This window comes from Ambystoma mexicanum, chromosome 6p, assembly GCF_040938575.1.
Source record: "Ambystoma mexicanum isolate Mex_15411 chromosome 6p, UKY_AmexF1_1, whole genome shotgun sequence".
NCBI classification, from domain to species: Eukaryota; Metazoa; Chordata; class Amphibia; order Caudata; family Ambystomatidae; genus Ambystoma; species Ambystoma mexicanum.
This window is the reverse complement of record NC_090935.1, coordinates 150,331,133-150,358,323: the sequence shown is the minus strand read 5'-3', so window position 1 is coordinate 150,358,323 and position 27,191 is coordinate 150,331,133. Positions and strand designations below refer to the sequence as shown.

The window sequence follows — 27,191 nt, the reverse complement described above, 5'->3', positions numbered from 1 at the left end:
GAAGCGGCAGCTGAGGGTAAACTGCTGCTGCTTGGGCTGACTTGGCACCTCTCCCTCGTCCACCACGAGGGAATCTCCTGACCTCTTTGACTGGATTGTCCCCTTCCAATTGAGGAGTAGAATCGAAAGGACTTACCCCTCCAAGACAATGAACCGGAGTAGGAGTGTCGAGAGTGTGTAATGGCGGCATTTAGCCGTCGCTTTCCAGGTCTGCAGCTTTTCCAAACTTTCATCAGCCTTGCTGCCAAACAGCCTTGAACAGTCAATGGCATGTTGAGAAGTCTAGACCTAGAGTAAAAACCCAGACTTTCTCAACCACGCAATCTGCACAACACGGTGCTAGTTGCCATAGATCTGCTGATGCTGTCTGCAATATCCAGACCTGACTGGAGGCATTCACACATTGATTGATTTGATTGATTGATTCATATTTTATTTCTATCGCGTTCATACACAAGTGTTTCAGAATGCGGCAAGGTAAGGGCAACAGGGTAGAACAAAAACAAAGATCTTACTAGGCCCAGTGACATTGAGAATGCGCAAGTGCAAGGGAGAGGGAGAGAAGTGCATGGAAAAGGGGAGAAAAGGAGAGTGCAGAGCAAGGAGAAAAACATCCCTGAGACCAGGAAGCAGTCTTTCTTCCCCTTCCGGGATGTAGTCAGTTGCCAATGCTACGTAGTCCCACGCGGTAAACGTGAATTTTGACAAGGCACAAAGTTGTGTTTGCTGATTTTAAAGCCATTCCTAGCAGGAGGAATAGAGGGGTATGCTAATTGTTTGGTTGACGTAGCAGCTTGAACAACCAAACATTCTGGTGTTGGGTGTTTTGTTAATTACTCTGTCACTTGTGGATCGACTATATTGTTTTGCAAAAGGTGTATTTACTACAGCCGCAGTCTCTTGCACATCCAAATTTGTTGAGACCCTTTTTTGTAGTGCAATGTGAACAGGTAAAATTGGATCTCTTTGGGGTCCATGATCCAAAATATCTGTCGGGTCAACATGCTCGAAAAAAGGTGTAGGCCTGCTCAAACCTAAACATTCTACCACCTTGCTCATTAGCTGCCTTTCTGAAGAGTCAGCGTGGTCAGTTGGATCTGGCTCATCATATTCCAGTTCTGGAGAGGTATCTATACCGCTGGTTGATTTTATGTTATCATAAGTCTTTTAACCTAGACTCTTCTGAAATTAATGCTTCTGGCACATTAGGGGTGCCATATTGTAACCCAAATGGTGGTGTGCTATCATCTGAAGGCTCATTGTCTTCATAAATTGAGGTAAAGCCTTGAAAAAGTATTTCTTTGGCATGGCTTTGAAACCTTCTCCTGTGTGACAACTTCGAAGAAATAATCAACGACTTTGAAGTTGGAGTTGATTTTGTTGGATTCTACTTCGACACTGGCATCAACAGCTCCGACGCTGATGGCATCAGCTAGAGTGTCAGAGATGTCGGCTTTTAATGTTTTTTCAAAGGAACCCTCGATGGACTGGATTCCGGACTTGTTGAAGCGCTCAACGAAAAACCCAGCAGAATACAGATCAGGTCAGTCTTTATGTATGTGGCAAGCAGAGGTATCACTGCTATGGAGGGGGGGCAAGGTCATCACTGGAGAGAGGGCAGCTCCATCATAAAAATTAATCAAAACGCAAGACATTACAAAATATTCTCTGTAGGCAACATTATGATGTGAGACCTAGTGTTTCAGTAGACAGCAGAACACTAAAATAATTTGCTTTTCGTGCTAGGTACATACAGGGCCTCATCACGAGTTGGGCTGTATTCCTGGCTGTAATACCGCCGACTGTAATAGCCCTAGCACCGACCGGTCCGGCTGTATTACCGCCGGATCATGAGTTGGGTGTTAACGGTAAATCCCCATTCACCATTGGGTCCATTGGATTCAATGGGGTATTTTCAGCGCTAATTATGCGGGCTAATACAGCCGGCGGTAATACAGCCGAAAACAGGGGATTTTCACCTCCGGAGAAAGGCTGGAGGTAAAACAGCCCATTTAGCGCCCAACTCGTGATAGGGCCAGCCCTTAAATGCAGCTGTAATACCGTTATCACCGCATTTAAGGGCTACAGCCCAACTCGTGATGAGGCCCACAATCTCAAAACCTCAGTGTTGCCAAACCAACATTGTAAGCGTAAACTATAAGGGGAGTTAAGTTTTAAACCTCTTTTTAGAAATTCCTCAATCATAAAATGCCTGCCATTGGACTGCTGCAGGGTGACACCCCCTATCAGAAAATGTTCACTAGAAACAAGTGGCCCATTCAGCAAGTTGATGTGGAGCCACATGGCACAAGGCACACATCCTCCTGGCTGCTGTGGATAAAATGGTCTCACAGACTATGGGGCCCAGCTAGAGCAGGGTTGTACAACTTCAGCCCTTGAGTGCTGCAAACTCCGACATGTTTTCATGATATCCCTCATTAATATTCATGAGATACATTTGCACATATTTAGAATCATTGTATGCAAATCTAGAAGAACACCACTCCAAAGGACTTCCACACCTATGACCATGCTGGATAGGGCTTGCAATCCCAACCATCTGACAAGCCAAGCTTTGATGCAGACCCTCCCCTGCTCGAGGGAATTTCGTGGACCATACACGGTCTTCTTGGCTCTGCTTCTTGGGTTTACTCCTGTTCCCTCTCCTAAACCTGCCAAGCACACACCCCAACACTTGTTTGCCATGCTCCTAAGCAATTACATACTCAGTTAATAAATACACACGTTTTCCAATGTCACCCCAGCCCTTACGAACAGACTTGAACTGGTTGAATGTTTGATGAAAACATAAGCAGTCTAGCAGTGGCATAGAACATATGTTGGCCATTGCTAGAAGCCTTACATTTCGGTTTATGATTGATACAACTTTTACACTCTGAAACTCTTACTTTGTGCTAGATCAACAATATGAATTGGAACAGTGCCACCCTGTCGTTTAGCTCTGGGCAATTGGCAGAAGCCAGGCTGCTTGGTCTCCTGAGGCGTGTTTGTTTGTGTGCTGGATTCACCTGCAGCTCATCTCTTGTTCATTTGCCCACAGAAGAACACAGCGCCGCGCTCTAGTGCGCGCGCACTGGGCATGTCTCAGATTTGGCAGTTCGGTGGTGAGGGGGAGAACATTCTAGCTGCCAAACCTGCCTACTTTTGCATTGCCTTGTGCCTTCTGATTAATCGCGCCCAGCGGCTTGAAATCTGCTATTGCTTGCTTTGCGCAGTGCTGGAGAGAGCTCAGGCAGTTTGCAGTTGCGAAGTGGGGGCCTTGTTCTAATCGACTGCTTGCCGGCCTGCCTGTTTAGGCATCAGTAAGGCGGAGTTCCTCGGATGTTAGAATTCCTGGAAAAAGTGGAATAAAGGGGTAAGATCCGAGGAATGGTAATAAGCTGCCATGGCCTCAGTGGGTACCATATTCGTGAACGCGGAAGGCAGCAATGGGAAAATTACTAAAAACTTTACAGGTACTACTGAAGGCATTGCTGAAACCTTGATTCCTGGTAGTTCTGAGGCTATTGATAGTGCACGCGCAAATACTTCTGTTGAGATAGACAATGAAGACTCGCTTTTAAATCTGTGTTATTCTCTGCAGTCAGAGGTGTTGCAGCTTGAAGTGCCTATTGCAGTGCAGGGGGACATGTCAACTCTAATTGAAAAAGCAGCCACTGTGATTCCTGAATGGCGGGAAGGCTGTCTATTTCACCGCGCCTAACGGGTCTTGCAGAGGATCTAGAACTGCCTAATGCTTCTATGAGTGAACAGGTTGCCACCAATCATGAGAACTTTGATCGGACTTCTTTGGACACCGTGTGGCAAATAGTTTCACCTTGGACATATTGTTGAAACTATGCCACAATACAGGTTTCAGTACAAAAAAATGCTGCGGTTTGGTTTGGGATAACCTGTTAAAGAGGAAATCCTGTGTAAAGTGTAGAGGTGTTCCGCCAAAGTTCGCTGGTGAGCTTGTCTCCCCGTTAGGTAGTGTAAGTGTTATTTCCAGATATTTTGGTTGCCCCTTGCGAGGATGTTTTGAAGTCCACAAAAGTGGAAGATGGTCGAGAGGTATTCGAAGAAGTTGATGAGGTTGCTATCCTCTTTAGGAAAAAAGGGAGAGAATTAAAGAAGGAGAGGGTGCAGTGGCTGCTTGTGTTACAAGTGTCTTATAATCGTGGCAATGGTTTGGCTTCTGGGACTGATCTGATTGTAAAAACGCAGGCTGGCTCTAAGAAAGCAAGGAAACAAGCAGCCAGGCTGCTAAGAGAGCGATTCATAAAACAGGAAACCTAACCTACTGACTGTTGGCAGAAAAGGAATAGAAGTACATCCCTATAAATAATCAACATCGAGTGAGTGAGTAATGATGTTGCTACTGGGTTGGATTGAGGATGACTCTTCTACCGATACATCTGTTATTTCTGTGAAAAGTCTTGTTATTGAAAAGCCCTCTTGTGCAAATCGGAGCGGCTCTCATGAATCTATGATTCGTCAGGGCTCGTATGGTTTACCAGTGACCTCATTCACTATTTATAATCTTTTTGAAGGTGGGGAGAGCCTCATTAATCACAGCTGCCTGTTAAATCTGTTTGGCTTCCTACCGGCCATAAGAGTGGTAAAGAGTGAAGTTTTCAAATATGTCGAACAAATTGAGTGGCAGACTGCTCCTCTGACTAGAATGCATTGTCGATCCTCGGAGGCGGTCACTCTGGCCAGGGAAAATGCTGGATCCCTTCATAAATGGGCTATGACCTGGATTGTGCAGTTGTTGATGCAGTAGGCAGTAGTATGGTGGACACTGGGAAGATGGCTGGTCCTGTGCAGTGTATGCAGACCAAGAAAGGTGCAAAAGTAGGGGACGGGTGGATACGATGGAGCTAGGCCCGTCCCTTTGATAAAATCACACCGGGATTAGCTGCTCTCCTTTTTACCCCCAAGGGCTCTTAATCCTTGATCTTGTGTTGCATTCAAATCTTGCAATACAAGTGGTCGCTCGCATCTGTTCAGGTGAGATGTTTCAGTGAGACAACCACATGGTGCACTGGCCACATTGATATTGAATGCCCTAGGATCTAGAGACATTAAAGTACATCCAGAGAACTTGAATGTCCTGATTGTGGAAGTACCTATTTCTCTAAACGGGAACATCTTGTTTGTGACTATCCAAGGGGCATTTGTGCAGAGGGCATACAACATAGTATTTATGAAATGATGTGTGCCAGAAGCTCACAGCGTAACAATGATAGAATTATGATTTGTGAGAACCTGAATGTTAGCTGTATAACATGTCAAATGAGGCATGCAGACTCAAATATTGGTGAAAGGACGGGTTTGAGATTTACACCTCGGGTGAAAAAGGCCTGTTTATGGGTTACATACTTTGAGGATCCTGAGTTACAAATGCTTAAGGGAGTAGTTAAAGGTGATGTCCCTGCAGCGGACACATGGAAGTGTGAAATATTCTTATATTGATAACTTCTTTAGCTGTGATAATTTTCAACAAGGTGTGCTTGAGATGAGTGTCCTAGTTACTCAGTTTAACTATCACGCTATTCTTACTGTATGCTGGGAGATGGGCCTTTTGAGATGTAGGAAATATGATAATGTAGGCGATGTGTCAGTCAATAACGGTGGAAACAGGCTGGGTTAACTGATCAGAATCTGGATGGGATTAGCAACTTTATGCATACTGTTCGGAATGAATATAAGGGGCTTGGGACTTCCAATGAGAGAGTTGAATGGATATCTACAATAGCATTTAAATTTCTAACTATGGGTAGTTGTGGTTTCTTTAAAGAAGGGAAGTATTCGGATTGTATATATTTTCAAAAGATTAATCAAGTAAAGAAAGTCATGAGACAGGTGGAGACGATACTTGGAATAAGGGTATCTAACATGAATGAGAGTGATAAGTGGAGTTTGAAAATGGCCAAGAATAGCTATAGGAATTGGGTTAAGCAGTACAAGGCGTCTAGCTATAATATAGCCAAGCAGACTATGCGGGAAAACAACCTCTGGTGACTGAAAGAAGCTTTGGACATTGCGCACTAAGATTATGAAAAGAAATTCGACAGAGCTAGTATGTTGTATTAATGAAGCTACTTGGAATGGATTGTTAACCAAGAAATGTGCCTCAGATGCTCACCCCGCTTTGATTAAAGCTTCTGTTTATCTAGCCATTCTGAGGGCTATTATAAGGGGCCTTAAAGGGACTCGGGCCACATGGTACTTGTAATATGGTGATGAAATCAAATCCTACTGTCTGGTTGAAGATATTGGGTGCACTGTTTAGCAAGATCATAGAAAGTGGCGATGTCCTGGACTCCTGGAGAATATCACACCTTATCCCGGTCTATAAAAGACTTGGAAGAGAGGAGCTGGAGAGTTACCGGTTGCTAGCATTGGATGATGGGGCAAGTAAAATCTCCTCTTCTTAGTTGAAAGATAAATAGGTGGGTTGAATCCAGTTTAGTTATAAGTGGCTTACAGACTGGTTTTAGAAAAGGGTTATCAACCACTCTGAATATATTATTTGTTAGTGCTTTAATTGAACTAACCAAGCAGAGAGATGCACTCTCCCTATGTGTGCTCTATGTAGACTTCTGAGCAGCATGCGATGCCTTGGATAGGATGAAATTATTGTGAAAGCTGAAAAGTAAAGACTGAAAGCTTGCTTCTTGCCTGCCAACTTTAGTATTATGATAACATGGCATGTGTCAGACTGAATGGTCCAGATGAACCGATTGCTCCAATTCCAATTAGGCAGGGGGTCAGACAAGGGTGCGTGCTGGCCCGCCTCCAGTTTAATTTGTATGCATCTGATCTGGGACGTTTTGTTGGGAAGGCGAATAATTCGCCACGTAGATTGGGACATACAAAAGTAGAGTGGCTTGGGTAAGCTGAAGATTACGTCATCTTTGATAGATTGATTCCCATGAATGTACTGAGTGCGCAGGCCATCTTGCTTTATGCAGAAAACAATGGATATACTGTGAACATGCAAAAAACACATAGCATTTGGCAAATCCATTGCAGGAAAGGCGTTATTGGAAGAGTATCCAATGACTGCTTTCTGGGCTATGAGATTGAGTCAGGTGGCGGTACGGAAACACTTCTGCATAAGAAGCGAACTAAAGCCTAGGCTAGAATGGCGGCGATTAGGCAATTCTCCAGATGTATGGCCGGATACAACCTCATAGGTGTTCTACGCGTTTATAGACAGAAGCTTGTCTCTACTATTCTCTTTGCCCTAGAAACCTCATTTAAAGATCATTTGGGGAAATAAAGTTGAATGTGTGGTGCGGAGAAGGGATTAATAAACTCCTATTGAGGTTGTGCGATTAGAAATGGGTCCGATCTCTCTAGTGACACCGATTAAGATAAATCATGGGAATGTGTATATTAAGATAATGAGCCTTGCCGAAGGATCTTTATTGGGGATAGTGACGACTACCATGATGTTTTGAAAGGTTAAATGAGGATTTATTTTTCCTTATTGGGTGGAAACTTATTTGGGATTATGGTACTGGTGGTCTGTTAAAACTGTTCTGTAATAAGGCATACAAATGGGATTGGATCGTTGGTCACGAAAAAAGTAGCTAAAATGCGCTCACTTTCTACCTTTGCACAAACGGCCTTTATATTTAAGAAACCTCAACATTATATCTGTATCTTTCTATCTACTGAAATGCGAAGACTGTTCATACTGCTAAGATTTAACAGTTTGGATGTCCTGGGTAATACTGGTCCATGGCATGGTATTTTGAAGTGTAATCGTACATTTAGTTTGTACCTGGATCGGGATCAAGTTGAATCTATTAGACACGTGACAGTGCCCAGTTATGTATAGGACATATCTACTCTATTATTGTAGACATGTGAAGAAAATAGAAATAATGAGATTTGAGTGATCCTGGCACAGATGCCTAGCAGGTTTTAGTTTGGGTATGTTGATAGCAATTGTACAAGTCTGGAAAGTGGTGGCTGCTAGGTTAGCCAGAAGGGGATCTATATAATTTGGGGTTGTGTTCATTTACTTGAACATTGTTTTGTAATTGTACTTTTCTTTTTATTGATTTTATTTGTTTTTTTTATATGTAATTGGTTAATTTTGATGTATTTTGAATATGTGTGAAAAGTGTCACAACTATAACACACTAGGTAAAATAAAAAATAAATAAAAAGGAGTACCCGGCGAGGGGAGTATGGCGGCCTCCTTGCCAATGGGGAGCCTCAGAACGTGGGCATTACTAGATAGTAATGTCGCCGCCCTGAACCCCCTCAGGGCTGACGGCAGCCATCTCCCCTTGCTGTGGAATGAAGTCTATCCCCCCCACCACAGAATTCCCTCCCTGCCCTCCCACCCCCACTTACCTTCTTTTCTGTCCTTTTCGGGAACAGAGACACTGGGAAGTCATGGAAAGAAAGAAGAGACTATGTGTAGTCTCTTCTCTCCTGTCCATGGCGGCCATTTTTGCATTTACCTTTTATAATGGCCGCCATGGAAAGAGAAAACTGACTTTGTTCTCCCTTCCCTGGTGGATATTTAAAAAAAAAATAAAAATAAATAAAATATATATATATATATAGTCTATTCCGAAACGAGTACCCCGGTCTTATGGGCTGCGGTACAAATAGCAATAGGCCCCTTGTAGGGGGGGGGGCATTACCACTTCAGGTAATGCCCTGGGGCCTTTATTAAGGCCCTCGCTTCACTCTGGCCTGTAACTATGGGCAGCAGGGCATTACCTGAAGTGGTAATGCCCCCACCCCCCCGCTCGGAGCCTACTGCTCAAGTAAATGAGCATTTATTCAAAACTTTGACTTTTTCAACAAAGTTGTCTTTCCTTTACAAAAAGCCAGCTCCTTGCCAAACTGAATACAAAAGGACCAGAAAGAGCCAGATTACGTGTGAGGCAAGCAACATGCCTGCCAGTAACATAGATCTCAGCAGCGAGCACTGAACATGCTGAGCTATGTTTGTTCTGCAGGTCACAGGTTCGAATCCCGCAAAGGCCAACTCAACCTTGCATCCTTCGGACGTCGATAAATGAATACCAACTTCAGTTGGGATGACTAATATATATAAATATGTTCTATGTACAGCGCTTGGGCGCAAGCATTGTATATATATCAAATCAAATAACATTTGTATTAAATACCATGCGTAACATAAGACATACGGGTTCCAGGACTGCTAACTTCCTCCATGTTATGCCATCACCTTTTAATAAAAGAGCACTTTGCATGCTGGGACATTTCGAATTAGGAAATGAATGGCATTATCGACCTAGGCGAAGCCAATTAGAATGCAGTCAATATCTGTTGGTCTTGTCACATTCTAAACATTCTGATTTCGGTGGCGGGGATTTCTCTACATTCAAGAAACAAAGCGATTTGCAAGATTGCCTTTAACAAAACACTCGTTCTCTGGATGCTTCTTTTGCGACAGAGAACATCCTATTTCAGGGGTCTGCAATCTGCGGCTTTCCAGATGTTTTGGACTGCAACTCCCATTAACCATCACCCTTGACTAAGCTGGTTAGGTGTAATGGGATTTATAGTCCAAAACTTCAGGTAAGCCAAAGGTTGAAGATTTCTGTGACCTATTTAATGCACCAACGTGAAAACTAAGACAAAAACGTTCAGTTCCGTATAGAGAAACTGTACTTTTACAGCAAATGCACGCTCAAGTTAAAAACGTTCCATTTCATCTAAGTTTACAATTAAAATTGTTACCTTCTAAATGCAACCCTCTTATTTAAAAACTACAAAATATACAACATGTATGGCATGTTTTCTCAATTTACTTCTTTACCCAGTTTAAAAACAAAGGTTTTGAACTTCACCACCACACCACACTTACATTGCTGCTGCCAGTATGTCCCAATAGCCTGAAAGACTTTGGAAAGGGGCCTTACTCTTTTGAATAATGACCATTCCCTAACCTATAGCCCATTCTGCGATAACGGCTAAGTTCTGTCTATTAGGGAAAGCACAGTTGGATAAAAAGCCAGGATGAAACAAGATGGTGGAGACCCTCACAGGAGGGTTCCAGTTGGCAGCCATTAAGACGAACACATACAGCTTAATCATCTAAATGTTTATGTTAAGGTTTCACAACAGCAATGGGATCACACGGTTTATACAGTGCTTCAGGCCGGCTTTGGGTCCACTTATAAACATTGCAACCTAATAGTAGTTAATAGTATTCAATTCATCGACGTGGGAGGAATGCAAATCTGAGATGTCGCTATATATAGTCAGGTGGTTTATTGGTGGGCCTAATTTGATATTTCTAACTGCATAATATCCTGATGGATGAAATGATCTCAGAGCGGAGATGAGCCTGCTCTAGCATAAAGATAAATAACTTTGCATAATTCATGATTATTTTAATAGCATTTTAATGCATGACCTGAAACCTACAGGCATAAGTGCCAGTCAAATAATTGATTAAAAGTGAGGGATATCCACAGCCAACACAAATAGAATATGTGCAGTTCTCTCAAACCTGCTTAGACAGCAGTTCTAAAGTCGAAATCCCAAAGGATGGCAGGGCAGAAGCAGGCCGCCAGCAAATACATTTAAATGTAATTGGACAACAAGGGTTAAGTGGGAGGAGCAGAGGATGATCTTGTCACCCATTTAGATTTCTAGAATGTGAGTGGATATGCAAATACAGTAAATCAATGTGGAAACGTGCCAGACGTATGATGAAAAAGATTGTGACTGCAGGTTGGCAGTAAATGTGCGTGAAGCTTCCGAGTAAAAGTTGGCAATAATTATATTGGGTAGCTTATCACAACAAGACATGGGCTCCGAGTACAAGATGGCAGCACGTAGAGTAACTGCTCTAGTTTGGCCCCATGAAGAACTGGGAGTAAACGCTTGTAAAACTAACTCCGAATGACCTCGAATACTATGTGCAATATATGTGGGGTACCAACAGGAGATCTCCTGCTTAATAGCGGTCTTGGATACTCCTGCACATTTAGGGAGACTTGTGCCTTGTGACTGCACATTTCTCACGTTGACCCACTTAAGGTGGCAGCAGGTCACCCATCTCGGTATTGAACATTGGTGATTAAAATATTCCTCTGCGCTTCACAAACCGACGACTGAAAGTAATCATTGTGTATTCTTTAGTGTGTCTGTGCTGTACTCTAGCGAAGGGGTCCGCAACCTGCGGCTCTGCAGATGTTTTGGACTACAACTCCCATGGTCCCTTGCCATTGGCTATACTGTGCAGACCTGGTGGGAATTATAGTTCAAAACTTCTGAAGAGCCAAAGGTTGCAGACCCCTGCTCTAGTACGTCTTTCTCTTTCCAAAAAGTAACACCCCAGTGATGAGAATTGCATAATGTTCCGGAGGGCGCCGCTACGGCCCTTACCTTGTTCGCGCCATAACATTATTCTTTTTCGGTTGCTGGTTGACAGGACTTCCCACATTTCCGTTCTTCAGGGATCCTTTTCTGGCCAGCTCTCTCTGTTTTTCTAGGGAAAGAAAACACACAAGAAAGAGAAGATTGTGATTGGTGACCAGGCAAGTAGGCTCAGAACCCTTATTGGCTGCAATGATGTCTTCTGCCATGAAACGTTGCAGGTCAGCAATGGGGCTGAACACAAAGATAAGCACTGACCACATATGCACAGTATTTGTTATTTTGACCATGCTATTCAACATTTGCGAGTCGTACGGGTGGTGGCACCATGATTACATATAGGGACAGCATCTAAAATCATTTGAAGGTACATTTCCCAAGCACCAAGGTGGGTAGAGGGATTACACTGAAGCAGTCATCGATACAGGAGAAGACAGTGGGTCGATGACTTGAATGCTTGGGAGAAGAGGAGACTTTCAAGAGTTGCTCAGTGGTTATTAGGTTGGTTATCGCTCAAAAATGGGGTTGGCAGTTTCCACTAATTAGTGCTGGCAAATCAAAGATGGTGGATCTGTGCCCAGGGCTGGACAGTAGAGGGGCTTTGAAGGACATTATGAGGCGGCAAATGCATAGGAAAGTTACTTTATTTGCAAGCTATGTTGATTTTCTGGAAAAACTGCATGGTTGTATGGATGAGATGAGAAACTGCAGGGCACTGTTCCTTTAAAGTATATTATGGAGTTATCTGGGTTCCCAGAGGGCTTGGCCCCCTTCATTGGTCTATCAACACCTTTGCTTGATTAATATATCCAGTGCCGACCCTTCAGATAGCATTGATACTGTGTTCCTCTCTCCAACTACATGCAGACTGCACCATGACCCCCTCAACTGGCTACGTGAAACCACCGGGTAAGATTCGCACTACGGCATTGCCATCTGCTAACAGCCTAGGGGAGTAATAGATTATGTGTGGCTTTAGAGCATGCACCGAACATACCAAACCCTGCCCCAGAAACGTGAGCTGCAGTACAGAACACCCTGCCAAGGGAACACATGACGTCAGTGTTTCAGAAACCTAGTGATAGGCAACAATCCATACCATAACTCACCTGGGCAACTGAGTAGCAGGGCTGCAAAGGATGCGATCCGGGTTAGGAAGGTCATTACAAAATAAAATGTCCAAGCAGAACCCACCAACCCTTGATCCACAGTATGATACGAGAAGCAAAGACACTCTAAAGGAAATTACCAATCGACACTCCAAATACACCTGCATTCATTCTGCCAAGACAATTCTGCACCCTTTATTTTAAATCAGACCCTATACTAGCAGATATAACGGCACCTATGCATTATTGTTCCAAGTGAATGCTTTTCTTGAGATGCCCGAATTTCCTATGAAAGACTTTAGTTTTGGTTATTAGGTGGTTTAAAAGCGCCATCTACAAATCAAAATTATTGCATTGGAATACAGCTACGAGACAACGAACTGCACCTGGCCATGCTAATCCCAATGGTCATTCTCTCCACACTAGCTGCCCCTTCCCACCCAAAGTACACCATCCTGGGATCTCTGAGCTATCTCTATTAAGCATTCACTCCAAACCTTGGACTGCAATGTTATTTCTTAAGAGTTAGTGGCTTATTTGCAACGGTAAATACGTTGCTGGTGTAACAATCCTTTTTTAACCACGTTTTCCTTGAGACAATTGGCTTATCTGTTCCATACACTTAAGTCCTGTTAAAACAAGCATTGGCAAAGCCAACAGGTTTGGCTTTCTATAGATATTGGACATTTGCCGGGCACTGCTATCATATTCCCAGGTACTTGAATCCTTTCTCATTAGTTCCTGTCTTTTGGCTAGGTAGTACGAGCAGTGTCCAGCAAATGCCTAATCCATACCTGCACAAAAGCCAAAACTGTTGGCTTTGTCAATGCTTGTATTGCAATACATCATCGTGGTACAACAGGAGATATGTATTTATTTATTTGTAGAGTGCACTACAGCCCAGAGGCATAGAGGCGCTGTTACAGGTGAATGTAAGAAGTGTCATTAAGGGTTACAAAGAGAGCAGCCCAACAGAGTTTCTTGGTTACACAATCAATAGTAAGTTACAGACACTCATAAACAGGACAAAATCGGGCAAGTCCTGTCCCCAGTGTTGCATCATGCTTAAATGTCAGGCTAACAGTCGGGTAACAGGTACAGGTACCTCAGGAGTCAGACCAGGTACAGGTTGGAGTCCGACAAATAGCCTGGTTTTGAATGCTTTGCGGAAGGCCCGGTGAGAGTCAATCAGCCTAATGTGGGGTGGTAGGGAATTCCAGAGAGAAGCGGCCAAGGAAGGGAAGCTAGTGCCTCCTGCACAAACTCTTCGTGTTTTAGGCATAGAAATCCTATTGGCATAGGCCGTACTGGTGGGCATGGCTGATGTGGTCTTCGCTATTCTTTGGACCAAGTAGGGGGGTGCCAAGTCATGGAGGCATTTATGCGTGAGGGCAAGAGTTTTAAAGACAATTCTCTCTTTGACTGGGAGCCAATGAACCTGCCTACGAACTTGGGAGATGTGGTCCCTTTTGGAGACCCGGTGGCTGCCCCAAGGGCGTTATTTTGTACCAGTTGCAGTTTAGCAATGTTCTTGCTCGACCCATAATGTCAGCCCTTGTGCCACTGCTGCTCCAGTGTCTCTCCGCGGCGCAAGGACTGTACAAGTAATGGTAGAAAAGTCTTGATGAGTTCACTGATAAAAAAGGCATGAACATTAACCGAACAGAAAAGCAGCAACTGACCAAAGGACATACAACGTAAATCCCTTGTCACAGTTTACTCAAATAAAAAGGTCCTTCATTAAGAGCCTACATTTGCGGTATTGCCAGTTGATAATGCAGCAATTAATAACTGGTATGGTAATGAAATTAATTGTTATTGAATTTCCCAACCTCAGATGAACAAACAGGGATGGGTTTCTGATCATAGCTTAGTCATGTTTATCAGCAAGACGCCCTTAGCCCTCTTGCCTATAGTGCATCGCCATTTGTAGTATCAGTCGACACACGGTGTGCTCTTTGATAACAAGGGCTGCTTTTTCTATATACTTATCGGAGGCAAACAAGACTATTATTGGTCTGCATTCACTACCATTTTCCTACGGGGGAGAGTGAAACCCAGGCCCTTCTGTGATTAAGTAGCACCAATTTGTCAGATGTAATCTGGCAAAATAGGTGAGGTGTCAGCAAGGAGGAATGTACTAAGATATTCAGGATTGTTTTGAAGATTGGGTCTGGCTGGAATCATTTCTTGCCTGTGTTTCCATTATTCATGTCGATTACCCTTGTTTTCTAGAGTAGGTGAGAGTCGGTGTGGAACAATCATGCTAATCAGAGAAGGATAGTCCATAGTTTCCTTCTGCCGAGCATACACACAGCATGAGCCGTATCAGCATATGCCAGTGTATTCTTGGGGATTTATCAATTGCTTTACCAGAAAATAGTCTTTCCTCTCATACTCCATGCCTAGGATTCTAGATTGGACATCAGGTTGAAAATTAGTTATCTTCATCCATGCCCGCCTGCTGAAGACCACTAACTTTGTACTTAGAAAAACCTCACACCTGCACCGTAAAATGCAAAGCAAATTGCTTGTTTGTATGCATTTTGGCAATAAATCATCAATGTGGCTTTAGCTTGCTCATCAGGGAGATGTTCCCAAAAAGATTGTTTTGCAACATTTACCCATATTAACTGTTGGTTATGTATGGCAAGGGTGGTTTTATCAAATTCATCCTATATCAGCCTGGAATAGTGGTTAGTTGTGATGTGTGATAAATAGCATGCAATCAAGCTGTCACCATCATGGCAGAATTCGGACTATGATAACCTCAAGAAAAGAGGGGTTTTGTATTTCTTTTTGGGAGACAAAGGGTAGCGTTATTTGGGGGGTAGAGGCATGGCTTTCACTATTTTAATCACCGGCTGTCAAATACGGGCCAGGGTGGGATTGTTGGTGGTCTCATTTCCCTTCCTCTTTGTTCATAAAAAAATATTGATCTACAGGTGGCAACAAGGTTAATTGATAAAGAAATGTGATTGTTACCGGACAATGCCCTAGATGAAGAGTTCCTGATGCCCCGTTAGACGTTCACCTTTCTCATCTGAGCGACGGAAGAATGCATCCTCATCCTGATTGTGCCACGCATAAAACGTAATCTTCATATTCTTGGGTGGAACGAATGTTAAAATATCCATTGCACTAGAAACTGGAGGGAACGTGCTATATGCCATCCTCAATCAACGAGTCTGGGCCTTAATTGCTGGCGGTAGAGTTCTGAGTTGCACAAAATTCTGAACAGCAAGGACTATGATGAAGTCCTGGCTTTCTGTGTTTTTCCCCCAGGCCCTGGAATTTTAAGGGGAGTGACTAACAAGCATATGAGCAGTCAGGGAGCCTCCAATGCCTTCTTCATTTTTCTTACTGAAACTCCTCGACAATGCTCTGTTGAGATTCCATCAGTGACACAGTGAAAGTGTCCACTTTGTCACCATTATCCTGTTGTGATGGCCCTTGTATCCTGCACATTTGAAAAGCCTGGAAACTTAAAGGCATCTCCTGAACGGGATGTATCTTCTATATGTAATCATCTGACTCCGTGCTCTGAAACCAATCCTCTATAAGAAACCTCAGGTAGGTTTGATAACTCTGATGGTTCACCAAGGGGCTCCATGGCTTATGGAAGATTGCTGGCGAGTCAAAGGTGAAATTGGTTACAGTATTATATTATTTTTACATGGGACCGTTTGACTAGGACAATGCTAGACTTAGTGCTAGACTGTGCACACTAAGTTTTGGTACAGACTGTTTATATGCACTAGGCTCCACAGTATCTATCATGAAATTAACAGAACACACATGGCTATCTCATCAACGCTCTGGCTTTTTATCTTGAATTATATAAACTGAATAAAACAAACGCAGAGAAAACATCAGAGTGGCATATCATAACACGTGTCAGAAATAGGAAAAACAAATCTAAATGTAGCTTAGCAAAATGCAGCTTTCATAATATGATAGTGCGTTCATAATCATAGTACATTAACATAGACTTTCTTAATATCCCAATCAAGACAATAGTTCTTTTTCCGCGTCCAGCAAAACAGACTATTTCACCTCCTTTTCTTCCGTCCCCCTGCATATTTAAGAAAGTTTATGGTTTCACTACCCACTTTCATGCCTCTGGCTGTGTGATCATCAATCAAACATTATGCTTCCCAACAACATCCTTTCTAAAGCACTCTTTCTCCAGCCCGGATGACTGTGCAACATTTCATATCCTGACATCCTGTACGAACTAAAAAAGAGTTGCTTTTTTTCTAGTGCACGTTCTGCTGTTTTTCCACTCTACCCCCCCAAGCACATTGCAGCTGAGCTTTCATTTTGTACATTCATTTTCTAAGCCACCGTTGCAGTGGGAGTTCATGCACCCCTCCCCCCATCACCAGCCTGTTAGCTGGGCTCTGGCCTAAATACTAGTGTAATAACTAATTTGGGTAGTTTGTTAAGGTTAGATGTTGGTGGATTAGTACTTCGTAATGTTAATTGGAAGTAGCCTACTACACTGCGCTGAGCTAACTCCCAAATCATGCCTCACATCAGCACTAAGTCATACACCTACTGTGAAAATACATTTATTCAGGTTAGCCTTAAGCTCCTCCATTTTTGTTTCATGCGCTCACTCCATCTTGCAAATCTATTTAGAGCTGAAATTAATATGTTTGCCGCATAGAAGTACTGAGCCACATATGATGTGGCAAAGAAATGAGCTCATTGCTTATACAGCCTTGGATCTTGCACAGCCAGGACCAAGCGCGATACGATATTTGACTTTCACTGTTAATTGTGTGGGTCTCAAAAATGCACATACTAATAATAAGAATAATTTATGACACAGGAGATGTTCTGTTCTAATCGCTTCTGTTTTTGTACCAGGAAAGGGTTATCCTAAGGAAACTGTAAAACATGCCTCTGCACAGTAACCCTCGGTCATGAAAACAAAAGATATTGGTAGGAATGTCTTTCAGTGAGAACAGTATGTGGTCTTGTAAGGTCAGAAAGTTAGAATGTACACGCATGAAATCGCTGACATGATTTAGTTTCTGTAAATTGGTCACTTCTACACAGCTATTGATTTATGGAACCCGAATCCGAAGCAAATACATTCTGTTTATATGTATCTCCATGTCTGTTGGTCTCATCTTGTTTGCAGTACACTTACCAGATTTTGGTTTTACAGCACGATATTAACAATTTTTGCATATGCACCTTACCACAATTTAAGTTAGTGGAACTGCTAAAATGAATACACAATTGAAATGTGTGCACTGATTATCTCTTAAAGACAAACAAATCAGGGTCAGTTAACAGTACAATTGATGAGAACAATGGAATCATTCTTTAAGAAGAGGAAAGAAAGTGAGATTTCAATGGAGTACGGAAGAGTACAGTGAGGGAACAAATAGAGGGAGAGAACTCTAGAATTTGGGAGCCAGGCGGGAAAAGGAGCAGAAATGTGATTGGCCACATGGAGTTCAGGGAACAGAAAGAAAAAGATTCAGATCGAAGGGAACGTGATGGTTGGTATATGGATTACAAGAGAACTGAGATAGGGAGGTGCCATGCTACGTAGGCATTTGAAAGAAATAGAAAGAATATGATATTGCTGACTATATTGAAAAGATGGCCAGTGAAGGGAGTTTAAGGACCACAGAGAATGAACTATGAGGAGAGAGAGGGTGCATATTAGACCTGCAGATGAATGACCAATAGACCGAAGTGTGGCAAGATGAGAAGTAATAATTCCAGGTAAAGGAGCGGAGCAATAGTCAAGACGGGCAAGAATATTACTAGAAACTAGGAGCTTAGGTGCCCTGGAAGTTAAGAAAGGAAGAGCTGTGCGTATGTTGATGTGAAAATGGTATGTGCGTGCAGTAGTGAGAATAAGCACAGAGACAGTCAGGGAGGAGTCGAAAGTAATGCCAAGTTAACGAGCAGTTGAGTACAGTGTTAGCTGAGTTGGGGGAAAGAAAACAGAAGGAGGAACAGGAAAAAGAATTAGATAGATGGGGAAGAACAGAATTTCTATTTTGGATGAATTAAGAAATACTGAAGACCTCCAAGACTGGATAGAAGAGACAAGCAGAATGTTTAGCATGCAGAACCTCTGAAAATGAAAGGGAAATTAGTGTGTCAACGGCATGTAGGTGAGGGGAGGGCCCCACTACTGACAGATACGCAGGACAATCTAGGATCGGAGAGGAGGTTGATGCAGTCGAGGATGCACGAAGTTGAGACTAATGGATTATAGGTAGCCCTTAGTCTGTCCAGGCCTCAGATACTGAGACTAATGGATTATAGGTAGCCCTTAGTCTGTCCAGGCCTCAGATACTAATGGATCTGTGGATACATTGAACCACTTCCCCCAAGCGCAAGTAGATGCCTGTGTGCCCCTAAAATCTACATGCTTGCTTAACTTCTACCTACCGCTTTTACAAAGACTTCCACCCGTCCTTCCGCATTAAACAACTCACTGACCTAGCGCTGAATGCACTCCTTAGTTCTGTAACACCGCCCTCAGTGAAGGTGCATACACAGATGTGATGATTTCAGGTCTCATACAACGCCTTCTCCAAATTCCTTGCTTGTCCCAGAGGACCTAGTCGGCTATAGACCCATTGCAAGCTTCTGTTCATCAGCAAACGTAGAGAAAGTAGTTGCAAACCAACTACTTGCTGAATTCCACATTTTCCAGTCCAGCTTCTGCCCCAAATGAAGCACAGACACATATACTTTCTATTCATCTTAGACCCATCGGCTGCCTTTGACACAGTCGACCACTATCGCAAGGCCAAGGGAACATAGAACTACTGACAATAGATGCATTTTACCAAAAGTAAATCATAAGACTAGGCATGTAAATTGGTCCAGGATGACCAACATATGGCTTCTCTGAAAATGTAGTCCTGTGAACTACGAAGGATAGCAAACAAAAAGGCATTCAGAATGTTCCAGTCAGAAAATTCTCCTGTTTAAGTCAGTCTAGCATTGAGTCTTAAGCAGCACTTCTGTGGACCGCAAGGCCTCCCCACCTCTCGCACGCATGATGTAGGGCTTCCTTTCTTAACCAAGTGTACCAAAAGATCACCACTTCCCTGTGGCTCTCCTTCTCTATGTGTTTTACTCAAGGTATGGTGTCTGCCTCATCCTTCCACACCCAGGGATATATTGCGTTGCTCACTAATCCACAACCATGCTTTACTATATTCACTGTTGCACATCCTCCCACCCCCTTTCTGGGACTAAGGCCTTGGGGTGTGGGTCTCTCTCTCGCTCTCTCTCTGTATCTTCCTTAGCCTCAAGGCGCCCTTCTCTTCTAACTGGAGCCCACCCCACTTCTGGGTTTCAGGGGCTCATCTCTACCTCACAAGAGCATACCACATCTAGGGTCGGGGGCTGAGGGGCCATTTATCACAGGTGAATACTCCCCTTTTAGGATTCAAGGGGGGGGCTTTTGCCCCCTCACTGGAGCCCATCCCTCTTCTGGGCTCAAGGGGCTACCCTCCTCTGGTGCTTTCCCGCTTTCTTAGCAAACTCCTCTTCTCAGCTCCCAGACTGAAAAAACACTTTCTTAGTCTCTGTTATAAAGCCCTCACCATTCTCCCATTGACGAGGCAAACCTTTTAGTTGGTTGGATAATTACCTTCTCATTCCAAGCCAGTTGGCTTCCAACTGCTGAATCTAGGATTTCTAAGCTGCTCTGCTCCTGCCTTGTCTATTGGCTGTCCCCCTGCACAGAAGTTCGTTTTGTGGGTTTCTAATGTAAAAAGGGCCATCACAATTGACAAGCAAACCTCTAGTAAGTTCCCACTTGTGCAAAAATCATGTTTCCTTTTGTGAGAAATCTGAAGGTGCTTCCCTCACTAGACCCTGGAGATCTGTCATCCAGTTGGCCAGGACACGGCCATCGCTATTGGATCCAGTTCCTGGGGGTGGACCAGTGAGGGAGGATCCCCTGGATGGGGGGTTCCTCAGGAAGTGGAAGTGGGACACCGACGAGTGAGACTAGTAATTACTTTTACTAGGGATCCAGATATCCCTATTTTTGACTTTGCACCCATATCAGAGGAGGAGCTAGCTTCCATTATCAACAAACTTAAAGTAACTATTTGCACAGGGGATCCATGTGCTTCTACTATCATCAAAACATGCCCCCCCATCTCTGATACATGCCATATGCAAATTCGTTAATGCCTCACTTCGGAATTGCACGGTTCCAGATGATATGAAGCAAGCTTGGGTTACCCCATTACTGAAAAAACCTAATTTGGATCAAAACGTACCTACCAACTATAGGCCGATAACTAATACCCCGTTCTTATTAAAGATATTGGACCGGGTCGCCTATATTCATTTGGCTCAACATCTCAATTCCTACCCCATCCTCAATCCTTTCCAGTATGGGTTCAGACAAGGCGTCGGCACCGAGACCTCGTTATTGGTTCTCAAGTCACAACTGCTCCAAAGAATGGATACTCAGAAGGTCTCTCTCCTTATCTCTCTGGACCAATCGGCAGCGTTCGACCTGGTCGATCATGCCATACTGGCAGATAGGCTCATGTCGGTTGCCAATTGTTCGCGGGCCGCCACCAATTGGCTGCTCTCCTTTCTATCTAATAGATCCAGTAGGGTATGCACCAACAATGCTAAAGCACCAGCAATCCAGATACTTTTTGGAGTGCCACAAGGAACCAGCTTGTTGCCGTGCATTTATAATATCTTTATGTCTCCCTTTTTTGGCCACCTTGCCCAGGAGCGCATACTTTTTTCTAACTATGCAGACGACACTCAGTCTGTCATCCCTCTTACAGGCCAGCATGACCAGGACGAAAGAGAACTTAACCGTATATTCACCATCATTGAGCACTGGATGATGTTGAACAATCTTGCACTCAACCGTGGAAAGACGGAACTTATGGTTGTTAGATCTGATAGTATTTTAGCCAAATTAGACCCAGCCTACAAACATTTTCAGCTGGGAGACACTCTAATCCTCACCCTCCCCAAGGTAAAGATTCTGGGTGTGGTTCTGGACCAATCGCTCACCATGAAATCATATGTGGCCAATACTGTGTCTTCTGCCACTTACTACATTAAACTGCTGTCCCACCTGCGACCACTTATTTCTCAGCCTAATGCAGAGTCCATCGCTCGTGCGATTATAGGATCAAAACTAGATTACTGTTGCAGCCCATTAGCAGGTTCTAGTAAAAAGACCATTAACCGTCTCCAGGTGGTTCAAAACGGTGCGGTTAAGAGTGGTTTCTGGACTTGCATACAGGGCACATGTATCTGAGGCACGTCGAGCATTGCATTGGCTGCCCGTGGACTCACGAATAACCTTCAGACTCATGGTCATCACCTTTAAATGCCTCAAGGGCAATATGCCCACCTACCTACAAAGGCACATAGGAATAAAACCCCGCCTTAGAAATCTTCGCTCCAACAATTAGAACCTGCTTCACCAGCCCAAAGTCAAAACCAAGAAAGCACAATGGGGCGCCTTCACTTTCGTGGCGCCGGCTATCTGGAACACCCTGCCAGCTCATCTGAGAAACTCTGTAGCCCTGAGTAACTTCAAGAATGGCCTTAAAACCTTCCTTTTCAAATAGTAGTTTGGTTGTGCAATATAAATGTTATAAAGTAAAGTAAAAGTAAAGAGACGCTGTATACCCCTCCCTCCAACACCTTTTCCCCCATCCTACCACGTTGGACATTCAGAAACACTGCCCCCAACCCCTTTTTCCACACAAAAACGTTTTGCACACCACAAAAGACAACGGACTAACTCTAGAGCCGTTTACCTGACATGTACTGACACATGGGTCACATAGAGTCAGGCAATTGACCAGAATCACGCACACCTGACAGCCCCCTCTTTTCCCCACAGGGATAAAAGGTGGAGCACAAGAGAACAGTACGAGCAAGGCAGACCTCGCACAGCAGTTCAAGAGGAGGAAAAAGGTGCCGAGTATCGAAGGGGCACCAAGAAAAAAAAGCGACCTTGCCCTTTCCGACCGCAACCCGCAAAGCCTCTGCAGAAGGAAACATACGACCGTGAACAACAGCCTGAGTGCGTTGCAGCAGATGTAAATGGTACACGGAGCGTGCCTACGCTGATAAGCAGGACAGAGGGAAACGCCTGCTACCATGGTACCAGTCTTGATTCCAGATAGAGTGAAAAACCAAATGGTTTATCACAGCCGGTGAGTCGAAGGGGGACCGATAAAGAAACCAAACTGTGTTGAATGAAAGTCACAAACTGGCACATTGAAGGTCAAATAATTGTAAATTGTTGAGGGAAAACCAGCTGCAGAGGGGTCCGGCAGCACGTGGGTGCTCATTCGAGAGACTCTGGTTGATCCTGCGTTGAATGAAACTACTGATACCAGAAGGCCCTAGGGGAGCTGCAAAGGACAAAGTGGTCATACAGGGGTCTAGCAAAATCCCTGTAAAGTCCAAGCTCTTTGACCGACAAACCATTGAAAACACAAGGGAAGTAAATCCTGCATCAGAAGAATGAAAAATGAATTGTGAAATTGTAAGAGTGAACCTGGCGGAGGGATGCCAATAAAGAGGGGCGAAGTCTAAAGTCCCAAGAAACAGTGTGTCGACAAATGTGAACCCAGCAGAGGGATGTCCATGGTGAACTGTTTAAAAAGACATTAAGATTTGTGAGTGCTAAAAGAGAAAGTGATTTGTGAAAAGCATAAGTTGAACCCAACGGGAGGGAGGCTGATATTTGAAAGGGGTCTACAGCCGGAAGAGGGGGACTCAGGGCTGAAGAATCATCACCTCAAGTGCAATCCGAAAGAACTTTTTGTTTGTTATTTGAACCTATCAGATCCTTGGAAGCAGTAGAGACAACCTCTGAAGATCCGGATATTGATAAGAACTGTCTAACACGTCTGCACCCGGACGAGGGGGGATCAAGGGGTGAAACCATCACCCAGCGTACATTTGAACAGAACTGCTTTTCGTTGTTATTTTTTTAAACCCATCAGGTCCTTGGTGGACAAGAGACTTTGTAGAAAAGAAACTTAACTACCGAAGGTCTAGATACGTAAATTGGAACTATTGTCTCGTGCTGGGAAAGCGCGAGAGTGTGCTGTGCTCAGGACTCCCGCCTTGTCACATGCTCAAAACATGGGGAAGGGAGACCCCCGACTAACACATCCTGACTTATCATTTGTAAACACTCCTTTCTTTTTTTTAATCCCATCCCACACTCATGTAAGGATTGGCAATAGGTTTTTCTTAGCATAGTCTCTTTTCTCTGACACACCACAACTAGGGCTGCCTTATTATTATTTGATGGTCGTAGCTTGCTCCCATCTTAGATTTAGGTTTAGATTAGGCGTTTTTCCAACCTACCAATACAGTTTAATAAACACCCTTGTACTGTGAACACTTGTGTGTCTATTCTTAATACCATGCCTTCCTTACACTTTAGGGAGGGAAAAGGAAGTATTTCTTGCTTTAAATGCTGCAAAGAAAACCGCTCTCCTTTACAACTGTTGCTGTGCAGGGCGAGGGGGACCAGTGGTGGGACAGATGACGAGGGAGTGGCACAAGCTAGGTTTTTCCTTTTCAGAATCTGCACCTGTTGACTAAGGGGTGTCTCAGGATGCGCTAGTGTTTCCCCATATCTTTCCTTGAATCTTTGAAAGACTCAAATCCACCCCAGGTTTTGGACCTCTAAACCTGATGCATCTTGAAAGATGTAGTCCTTATTGCTTGGCTTCTTTGGGAACTGATAGTTTCCTATTGGTTGCTGTTTCAGGGGGTATGGGAATAGTTTAGGGCTGGTTCCATCACTCCTACTCTTAGGCGGATTGGGGAACGGATGTAATGTTTGTACTGTGACTCCACCTAACACTCTTCTTCCTAGCCGATTAGATGGGCTTCTCCTGAATCATCCTAAAATGGTTATCTTCCTACCTACCCTGCATACACCAGGCCATACAGATAGGTTCATCTAGGATTCCCAGTCATGTGTGGGGTTCTCCATCGTTAACTCCTAGCCCCAATCATCTTTGAGCTACACATGGAACTGACCCCAACATAGCTATCCATCAGTACAGTGATGACAACTAGCTGTACTGTAAAGTCAGTGGTTCCCAGTCATGTATTCCGCCTCTTCGAATGCTTGGCAACCATGCACATATGAATGTCAAACACCTACCTCAAACTGGCCCACCAATGCAGAATTTGCCCTACTCTTCACCCGGACAGACAACTTGTTGTGCAAATATGCCTGGATGACATGCGCCTGTAAGGATTCACCCCTCAGCTGTCAAACTAAGCCAAATCCCTGGGCTTCATTGGTGAGTATCCTTTCTTTCAAAAAGAACATAGCAAAAACGGTGCAAACTGTGTGGCTACAGATCGCCACACTTTCAAAAATTAAACCCTTTATCATCCTGCATGACTACCACAGAGTGGTGAAATCTCTTGTGATCGCACATCGACTGGGGAGGGGGGTGAGACTACCTCCCTGCTGGGCTTACAGCCATGCACCTGGTCCCTATAAAGCAGCCCAACATGCTGCAGCCCCCCTCATTACAGGCGTGTGCATATTTGACATCTCTCCTAAACTATAAGAGCTTCACTGTCCCCACCAGGATCATATTCAAAAGTGCATGCATTCCTTACAAAGAAGTCTCGAGTGGAACACCAACAAACCTGGTGGAAAAACTCCACATCATTGCAGGCTCTAGCGCCTCGCCAAGCAAAACTATCAAAGGGTACACCAAGACTCTCACCGAGCACTGAACCAACAACTACATGCCACATGATTAAAATGTGGGTTTGGTACCGGTGCGTTACTGGTTACACACACAAAAACTCCAGCGAAGGGAATTCCACATCTATTACGCATGCACCCCCGAAATCACCACACTAACAAAACCCCACGACAGAGAAAGAGAGGCTCAGAATGCACCATAGCAGCACAGCGTGATCAACACGGGACAGGTAAAGGATCCAGAACTCCCAAACAGACAACATCCTACAACCCTTCCTCGCCCCGTGGATATCCAGACTAGAAGCACTCTGAAGAAGGTAGAATTCACATAAGTCAATTTATAACAAGCGCTGTGGAGGCAAGCTTGGAGATGCAACCCTGCTGCAGCAAGCACCAGATATAAGGATGATCGCTGGAGGGATAATGCGCAAAGCGAGCAGAGGATGCTGGGGGCCATGGCCCAATGATCAATCAAAATCAGCTCTATCCCACAAACTAGAACTCTTGGATTGTGAAAACTGCAAACCAAGTATAATTGGACTTGTAAAACTAGAGCATCCATGGCCTCTCCTCCATCTACCCTATCTCTTTAAGCAAGCATCGTCAGTGTTTCTCTTTTTTCGATACCGCATAATTTACAGCGTGATTCAACCTCCTACTTGCCACCACACGTAAAGATCATCTGGGGACAGCATAGCTTGTCTGTGCCCAACTTGCACTGCTGGTACGGACTATAAATGAGCACACTGACAATATTCATCCCGACGTCAACTCTCCAATTGATCGATGCAACTGCGCAAGAAGATGGAACAAGAGTGAAGGCGAAAAGGCAGTAAAGAACACCCAGAGTACACACTGCACTGCTGACATCCCAAAATGCACTGTCATCTGATGAGAACATCGCCACTGCTGGCTTGAAGATTAGCTTCTGAACAGAGGACACGTGCAGCAGATCACTTGCAAAACACACTTCTGCATAAGGCAAAGTGAGAGCCAGTTATGGAAACACCAGGGAAGAGATTGCATACATTGCACTGCTAATGGGCGATTTTGCCCAGCTTCCTGCAGGTTAAGCCTTATAAAATTGCACCAAGTGTAACTTGTCCTGTTTGCTGTTGCTGATCAGTTCAAATATTGATGGAAAACATCCGAGGACCAGTGCAAAATAGCCCCGACACGGTGCCCTTTATGTAATCCCACGCCACATATTAATTAGGATTGAGCAGCAGGTGGCCATAACAAACCCTGTTATCCTTTGTAAAAAAACGAAATACCATTTAATACACAGTGAAAAGGTTCAAACATGGTGGTTGTTTTTTTTCCAAATATATCTTGCACTGAAATCTCGATGAATATAGCATTGTATCAACATAAACTTCTTTGTAGAAGCATCGAAACTTCATTTTACATTTTCTTTTAAACCAACTTCCCCCCCAACAAAAGTGTTAAATAATAAGGTTAACAAATAATATGGAATAGAATTAATAATAATGATTGGTCCCTTTCAGTGTCCCAACATGCTTTTATGTATCCCAGACTTTCTCTATTTAGCATACATTTCTTCTAACATACGCCTCTCGTCCCTATGTTTCCAGTTTGCTCAGTACATTAGTTTTGTAATAGATCTTTGAGTCTGTGGTCTAAAAAACATGTGTTTTTCCTGTACAAAAATTGCACCATGTTGTCAGTTATATGTGCGGTCAGTTTTTCCATAGCCACGATTTCCCAAATCTTAACCCACCAATATGAGAAGATCGGCCACTCTTTCGTTTTCTAGAAGTGTGCTCGATTCAATTTGGCCACCAATAACAACTGTTATTAGTTCCGCCCTGGGTCCCTGATGCCGGGAATATACAATCGTCAGGCACCTCTCCTAGCAATAATATACAAGGACACATAGGGAGTGAGGCTCCGTGATATCTTATCTTTGACTTGATTTCTTGCCA

General features: G+C 43.8%; 1 protein-coding gene across 2 annotated transcripts in view; it reads right to left on the bottom strand.

Annotated features, from left to right (window-relative positions):
• Positions 1-27,191, bottom strand: part of FAM219A (family with sequence similarity 219 member A) — an 822,575-nt gene that overhangs the window by 223,292 nt on the left and 572,092 nt on the right. For both annotated transcript variants that reach the window (XM_069626835.1, XM_069626834.1), the window contains exon 3: positions 11,401-11,503. In XM_069626835.1, the coding sequence (XP_069482936.1) occupies positions 11,401-11,503 (103 nt within the window). The remainder of the gene's footprint in view (positions 1-11,400; positions 11,504-27,191) is intronic.